General features: G+C 49.4%; 1 protein-coding gene across 1 annotated transcript in view; it reads right to left on the bottom strand.

Moving 5' to 3' along the window:
• The window catches only part of LOC142578289 (endothelin-converting enzyme 1-like), a 7,713-nt gene extending 851 nt beyond the window's left edge, over positions 1-6,862 (bottom strand). Inside the window, exons 1-3 of the mRNA XM_075687687.1 lie at positions 6,667-6,862; positions 5,054-5,163; positions 1-1,090 (exon numbers count right to left, since the gene is read on the bottom strand). The exon at positions 1-1,090 is cut by the window's left edge and continues 851 nt beyond it. Of these exons, the coding sequence (XP_075543802.1) occupies positions 1-1,090; positions 5,054-5,163; positions 6,667-6,862 (1,396 nt within the window). The remainder of the gene's footprint in view (positions 1,091-5,053; positions 5,164-6,666) is intronic.
• Positions 6,863-8,507: the final 1,645 nt, after the last annotated feature.

Here is an 8,507-nt window from a genome sequence, read left to right on the forward strand (position 1 = left end):
CCGCGGCTCTGCTGAGACAGAAGGCTCTGTGGTAGACTTGCGCCTTCTCGGAACTCTGGCCATAATAGTTGAGAATTGAGCCTCTGTTCGCGTAAAGCGCGGCGACCTGGACCGTACACCACGAGACGAAGAGGTGGAAGGAGTCCTCGCCAATGCGCGTCCAGAGTCCCGACAGCGTGGCCAGAAAACCGGGATTTCCGGTCGTGATTCGCAGACCAGCGCGCACGCTGATGCTGACGTTGTGCAGGGCTTCTAGCCAGCGAGCTTCTGTCACGCCCGCGCTTGACAAGTTTGCAAACCAGTCGGCTGGCAGTCGTGGCTTGTCCCAGGTGTCGTAAAGAAGCGAAAGGTCGCCAAGTGCCGGTTCTGCGATGGTCTGCATCTGCTCGTACGTCACGGCGCTGGTGTTCTTCGGGCCTCTGAGCTCGAACAGGCTCCTCAGAAATTGGAAGTACGCGCACTTCGAAGCCGGCGACTGTTCTCTCATGGACCTCGACAGCAAAAAGTGGAATGAACTTCCAGGATCGACGACAAGCTCGTCCACCGTCTCGCCTCGGTGCGTAGTGACATCGAAAGAGAGAACTGCGTCCCAGCCTAACTTGATGGAACTGTAGACCAGCGCGTGTACAGCGTCCGCTCCGTGGGCGTGCTGCGGCCAGACGATGCCAGCGTCGCGTAGCGCCGCCTTCACAGCCGCCATCTCGTCCTTCTTTCCTTGTAGCACGTCGTCACAGCTGCGGTACAGAGCAGCGGCTCGCTGCTCGTCATTTTGTCCCGTGAGAGGAATCTCCGCGTCCTTCAACGTCGCGTCTAACCTGTCGAGGAACCCGACGAACTGTTCCTCCCAGACGTCAAGGTTCTGGCTTCGCTTCCAGCCGCCGCAGACGAACCGCGTGAAGTCACGACACGGGTCCACTGACGTGTTGATGGACTGGAGAAGCCGGTGCGAGTAGGCATCGCAGGCGCTCGTCAGGCACACATTCGGGGAGCCCGAATACTGGAACCACACGATCTTGAGCACGATGAGTACCACGACCACAAGGACGATGCTGATGATTAGGCCCACGAAGCTTTGGCTATTACTTACTGTCTGCATAGATAATTAAAGATAAAGGGGGGAGTGAAAGATATAACACACTAAATACTAGGAAAATGCAGACTTTGATATGATACCTAACGGTTGGAACACACATGCTTAAGTTAATGTATAACGAGCATTTCAAGTACCACTGAAACACTGCAGCCGCAGCGAGAAGGGCGGCTCGTCTTACGTCCTTTTTTTCCCCTCTGTAACGCTGGTTGCCTGCAACGTTTCTCTTCGTTATAAGGCTATTCAGTGCAAGAAATCAGAAGAAACGGAGGATCAATGTGTCGAGTTGAAAGAAGGCTGTGAAAGCGGCACAAACAAGGAGTTTGTATATGTTTCCATTGAGCCTCTTTACATCTAAATTCTGCTGCGTACATGCCATACGGACCACCTCCATCGCGGCATCGTGAAGACAGCATTTACGTTTTATACAGACGTCATGGTACAGCGGAACATCAACCTCAGCAGTGTAGCCCGTAACTGCGTGCTCACAAATCAACACGTCGCTGGCAGTAGGTATACGGCAACAACCCACCCCCACCCCCCCGCCCCCAGCGACTCCTTGGAAACCACTTGGAGGTGTGACAGTACGTTATGACAGATCTTCATAGCATGACGTCCTATTTCCTTGTGTGCAAGCAACTTCGTGACTAAATGAGCTACATTTAACCCATTTCTTTCATTCACTTCCAAATTCAATTAATTTCTGACCTCTCTACGACATCAACAAGCAGGCAGGTTCTTTTCCTAGGTCACTTAAACTGCAGGACTTGTAGTTGACTTTTCAAACTACCGCGATAGCTAGTGACTATGGTGATGTACTGCTGAGTACGAAGCAGAGTTCAACGCAAAAATAAATATAAATAAAAACAAAACTACGTCAGATTCACCACACTTGTAAAAACTTGCGGTAAGTGAAGGTTTGTTGAAATCTCCTGGTGATCGAAAATATCTATAGAAACCTCCACTTCGGGGTCTCTAAAATCCCGTGTTTTGATTTGGGTCGCAATTTACTGAGACAACCAATCTGGACACTTGGAACCTCCTTCCCACGTTTAGCCAACGATGTATAAGCAAAAGGATAGACAGTTGGGCGAGTTGGTACGGTAACATGATTTTGGCTTCTAGCGCGAAGTGAAACACGGACACAGAAAGGAGCAGACAGGACGAGCGCTAACTCTCAGCAGCACTCTCGTATAAATGACGAGGTCTCGCTGCCATAGTTTTATGTCGTCCTTCGCTATGCATACAACGATCGAATACTTCGCCACCAAATGGGTATTCAAACGAGCTCTGTAATCTTTCCTTCTGTGTTGAAGCAGACAGCACAATGATGGGGGCATTGAAGTAAAGATTATTGTGAAGCATTCTATAGTGAAGCGAACACTTATTTAAATCAATAACTGCTAGAAATGCACTACATTTAGTTACTAACAATTGCATCGGTGTTGTGCCATAGGAAAGTTTCGCGGCGCATGCCGAGTGTCTCTGCAAAAGGCAAGCCGGGTTGTGCATATGTTTTTCCACATTTAATTGTAATTGAGCTGATATCTTCGCATCCACTATGCTTCTGGCAGTTCTTGATCCAAATAATTGTGCGCTTTGTGGCATTCGCTTGAATGCACCGCTTCGCTGTAAGAAAGGGTTACACACTGGTTTAAAGGCGTGTGCAAGTCCAATGCCCTCTAAATGACGCTACTCCTAAACTATATAAGGGTGATAACTTTGTTTGAGTATTTTATTTAACAGGACTCTCACAATTCTTTTTTGATCGGGCACTTAGTTATTAAATTTCATGGAATCAGGGAACTAGTGAGGTGCTTCACAGCGCCTTTTGCTCCTGCCATTTAATCTCTGAAATGCACTAAACCGAGAATGTCATCTTAGGTTTTATGCCGTAAATGGGGCTGCTGTCACTATGATAACGGTGGGCTGCTATTGGCAGAACATTGATACACCACTTGAAGAACAGATGCGCCCATATGACGCTTTACTCTGCTCGCAAACTTGTCCCTCAATACGCAGCGTGCTGCACTAACTCCGGCTTCCATTTTAGTTGAGAACTGGAACCTGTTAATGGTAAGGGAAGGCAGGGGAAAATACCGACAGAAATAGAACGAGAAGGCCAACACGAACGTTATTTTTTATACTTGCCATGAATGACATTTCCCCAAGAACTAGTGAAGTTGTTGCACGACGAAGAATTAGAAAGAACTTTGCTCTTACTCGCAGCTCATCTTCCACATTAACTAGGTGGTTAGCTGTAGTGCACCATTCGGTGTACATACGATTCTGTTGGCGAACGTCTCCCTTAGTTTAGTAACAAATAGTCAAGAACGCCTCGTAGAATCTAGATAACCAGAGTAGTCTGGCACTATTGGGGCGCTATAACGTAAAGTTACATAATTTTGACTGAATTCCAATCTGCTGACGTGAAATTTAGGTAACCGCCGCCACAAGCCTGAGCTGTGACCCGAAAGGTTGTTTCAACAGCCCAATTAAGCAATGTCCTCGTTTATAGGAGGTGACTTCAGTTTGGTTTCAAAGCGAATAACATTGTCTACCGTGACAGCTTTTCTTTTATCTAATTTGTGAACGAGAGGTAAGGAGCGCGCAGAAAAAGAAAGGGTTTCGGTAGCGCCGAGCTTGGTCAGTAAAGTGATGTCGGCGTCTCCGAATGGTCCGCTTCCCCTAGCTTAGCTTGCGGTGGCTCGTCGACGATTGTGGTGTTGTGCAACGAGGTGTTAAAAACACCCCACGGACGGAGACTCAATGAACAAGATTTTGGCAGAGCGACGTCGGTTACGTGGCGAAAACGATCGGTAACGCTATACTGCCATGCACAATTTTTAAATTGGACAAAGGTATTGTCGTTTTCAGCGTCACGTACCCAGCGCTGGAGCGATCAGTGCACAGCCACTTTCCATTTCGTTAAGACCGGGGCAGTTGACGGCTATTAAAAAAAAAAAAACTTTCAGGATTGTTTATGGCATCTTTAGTGAGTACTCCTTACTTTTACGTGGTGAGTTTCCTTGGTTTGTTTGACGTCATGCGACAGATAGGTGGACTAGGCGTGGGCCGAAAACGTTTTTACCAATTCAGGAAGGCCAATGGAGACAAAGGTGTAGAATCAGAAATAAATAAAAGGGCCTAGTCATACATGATCAGTGTGTACATGCCATCTTCATATGTGGAGTTTTCGCGGATATCATGGCGTCTTGTGACAGACAGGCGATGTGGCGTCGCTACAAAAATGCTTGACCAATCACGGAGGGCTAACGAAGGAAATGGAATGAGAACATATTGGAATAACTTTACATTACAGCGCCCTTGTTGTATACACGGCGACAGAATAGCACAAATACGAGTCATGGACAATGTTTTGCCTCGTTTGTCCTTGTATTTGCATTGCGCTATTATTGTGCCATTGTAGAATCTAACTTGTCGCCACAATTATGAAGCAAAAATGACACATATTCTTCTAGCATAACCAGTCGATGCGTGATTGCAGAAAGTCTCTCTCGTTCTACTTGTGTCCATGTTTGCGTGCCCCGCCTTTCCTAACCACGATTCCCTACTAACTTGTTTAAGTTTCCGTCGCTCTAAATTTGAAACCAATTCGCCTCTGTTTTTGAAATCCTCCGCACTTACCGGACAAGCGTCTCCACGAGACGTTTCGCCTGCATTACTCATTGGCGGAGACTGCTTTCGCGAATCGTGGAACCCAAAGGTTCTCGGACTCCGGCAAAGTGCAGCCAATCCGAGGTCGTGCAGAACCGAATGAATCCCGCGGGAAGGTGCGGCGGCGCTGGCCGTGTTCGTCACTGCGCCACCGCCATCTTGGTCCCCGCCACGCCATCGCGGCGGATCCCGTGCTTGCACCGTTGCGGCAACACCCGCGGCAGCTTTTCCGATGCTCTCTGAAGCCGGAACGTATCTCGGTATGGTGCTGAACCACTCGCCCACCTGACATGGGGGTGTTGCCTTTGTGGATGGTGCATTCGAGGGAGTCGCATGCTCCGGCGACGCCGGCTGCGATGCGCCGACCGGAGAACGTACAAGGCCGCTGTTGGCGCCTGCAGCCAATTACAGGCGAGAGAACGCCATGTTCCAACACGTGCTTACGGTTAGCACGTGCTGGTGGAATACAAATAATACTTAATACAAAGAATACTTGAAAACAAAGAAAGCAACCCTCATTGATAAGGCAAGGAGGCATGCAGACCAACGCAGCCACGCATCAATATCTCTGTTAGAAAGCGAATTTAAATGTCTTCTCAGAACGTGTGTCCATCTCAAGCAGTGCTTTTGTTGTTTGGTTTTTGGCTGTCCTACCTCTTGATATGTTTAACTGGTAGTCTTTAGACCATGTCATGTTCGTATACTGCGGTATTTGCAATCACATATATAAATGTTGATCGTTTCAATGAAGATTTTGTTGAGAACTAGCGCTCGTCCTGTCTGCTTCTAGTCTGTGTGTGTGTCACTTCGCGCTGCAATCCAAGAAAAGCACGTCATAGTTTTCATCGCTTGAGGAGGCACTCTTTTTTTATTCCTGAACATGCGCCAGTTGGCCTAAATTTTAATTTTGTTAATAGCATGTATAGCAGTTGAGCTGAAGGTGCGATGCATAATCCAAAAGCAATGGAGTGCTCGCCAATACTTCAGACAGTAGGAAATGCTTTTTTTCCTATTTACATCCTCGTATTTTCAAATATTCTCGTACTTTCCGATGAAACAGGTTTATTCGCCTCGTGCTCAACTGGATGCTCCCTCGTGGGGATAAAGACTCTCGAAGATGTAGCTAAACACGGAACAAAGAGCTATACCCGTATAACGTATTTGCCAGTATGTCCACGCTTATGCCAAAATATACTGCTTAGTGTTGAGTGCGTTTCGTATCTGTTATTACTTGCACGTAACCCGAGGGTTGTTAAGCGGAATGTCCTCGCGCTACGCACAGACGGCTTAGAGCTTTGTTAAGTAGTTTGAACATTATGGTGCACGATTTTGTTGCACTAGAATAGTTATCGTCAGATTAAGGTACGCTACTCCTAAGTAACGCTTTGTCTCGGGATTTTATGGGGATATTTATGTTTGTGGCGTGATTTACGTACTACTGATAACGACATACATTTGGTGCCGTTCCATGTTTTTCCGACCGACGAGTTCAAAGCTGTCGATTAGGTTTGTGTGCACTTGCGTACACGTCACCTCTCAGCTTTTCCTGCACCTCTACGCGCACTTGGGCTGCATCGGTTTGCTATGCGGCACTTCTCAGTCATCAGTATCCTACCATGAACCAACTTCATGGAAGCGTAGAAATCCAGGCCAGTTGGGCGCAGCACCCTCAAAAATAAAAATAGTGCGGCACATAGTACACACAACAAGACGTTTATCCAGCTGTCCTAGACGATTTTATAGCTCAGACGTAAAGACTCGCTGGATACCTTGTGTAGTTGGTCGACGAGACGTCAAGGACTTGTGGGGCCCCTTCTCGGTAGTGCGGGATGCCGGGTCGCCTTTCAACGTTATGGCTGAGCAGCTCGCGCATCTGCTAAGTGGAGCGGTGGACACACGTTCCTTTCTTGCGGGGCTGCTCTTGAGCTTGGCGAGCGGTGACAGGGCACCTTTATCCCCGCTTTTCTGGGGAGCCACCGGACGGCTGCCGCGCTCCCCGGGCGACGCGGCAGCTGCAGGACTTTGGGGGCCGCGCTTGGTTCCGCTATGCGTAGAAGCCGTCGAGGGTGCGGTCCCCTCACTACCGGTGGCCATCTTGCGTTTGACCGGTGCTCTGTCCTTCTCGTAGTCTACCGTGCCGGTCACAACAGCGGGATTGTGACCCACGCTACTGTCCTCCGCGCAGACTCACGGCCAGGAAACAGCCAGGGATGCAACCTACGTCAACTTTAGAGTTGGACGTGCCCTTGTAACGGTCCTTCGACGGCGTCCGGCAAATTCTTCTTGGAACGTGCAGCACGAGCTTCGCGAGCTGCTCGAGGTTAATGCCGGGCCCAAGTGACCTGCCACAACCCACTACAGGAAGGAGCCAAGAATCGGGTTGCAGGAAGGAAAGGGGGGAGGGTGTTACGGAGAATGTAAAGGTATGTTGAAGAAAGCCAAAAGATTCAGTTGAGGTATTTATTTTATCGCCCGAACTGGCTTACGACTTCAGAATTAGATCAGAATTAAGTGGCTGTTTTTATCCTTCAAAAGGGACAGCTACTTGGCCAGCATGGGGAGATAGAAGGTTTGGTGGCTAAGTACGTCGCATTCTCGTCACATTGAGAACAATATTTTTTGCCCATGTCCGGAGATATCCAACGTTCTTTTGTGCCAGTTTACCAATATTACGTAAACATGTGGAATCTCGCAACGTGCAGGGATTTGGATAGGATTCTGCAGTGGAAGCTCTATTGAGTCTACGCGCTGAGATCATTAGGCCTGTTATGCGTTTTGTGCCTGAGCAAACCCACAGCAGGTAGTACGCATCGACGTCACATGTCAATTAAGGTCTACAGTTGGAACAGATGTCACCGTCCATAGGTGCCGACTACGGGGTGTTGCGTTTCGCCTGCGACACGTGGTTTTGCCGGCGCGACTGCGGCGGGGCGGCAGACATTTTGGCCCGATCGTCGTCGCCGCAACGCCCATCGGCAGGTGTTTCCAGGCGCGACTGCGGCGATGCGACCGCAAAGGATCACCCTCGCATTCCAGTCATTGTGCCAGAACCAGGCGATGCGAAAGCAGGGATCATCCTCTCATTACAGTCATTGTGCCCGACCGGCAGCGCTACAATAGGGTGCTACGAGATCGTGCTCGACATGGTGCTACGGCAGCGCTACAACAGGGTGCTACGAGATCGTGCTCGACATGGTGCTACGGCAGCGCTACGACAGGGTGCTACGAGATCGTGCTCGACATGGTGCTACGGCATCGCTACGACAGTGTGCGTCACCATTAGCCCATTGTACATTCACGTGCTCGTCTTTTGAGGGGTTCCTTCTTGCCCTCAACTGCGAGAGTATAAAAACAGCTGCCCCCGGACGCAAAAAGGAGGGCTCCGATTTCTTCTGTTGAGTGAAGTGCTCTCCCGTCTCTCGACTTCGGTCAAACCTGACTGCCAACTCTTTGCGATGTTAAAATAAACAAGTCGTTTCGTTGTTACCAGTCGACTCATGCTTTGCCGGGACCTTCGGATGCTTCCAGTTGTACCCCAGGCCGCCAGGCCAACGCTACCCTTGGGGCTTGCGACCCAGGTACAACCACGGGCGTCAGCGCCGAGTTCCCAACAGATCGTACCAGCGGTCCGATCCAAACATCTGGTTGGCAGCGGTGAGATCGCCTCCGACTTCAAACAACTGTCTGCCAGCGGTGAGATCGCGACAACGGAGGCCAGCAGCGAAGAGATGCAGTTGAC

The sequence above is a fragment of the Dermacentor variabilis genome, chromosome 4 (genome assembly GCF_050947875.1).
Source record: "Dermacentor variabilis isolate Ectoservices chromosome 4, ASM5094787v1, whole genome shotgun sequence".
Classification (NCBI taxonomy): Eukaryota; Metazoa; Arthropoda; class Arachnida; order Ixodida; family Ixodidae; genus Dermacentor; species Dermacentor variabilis.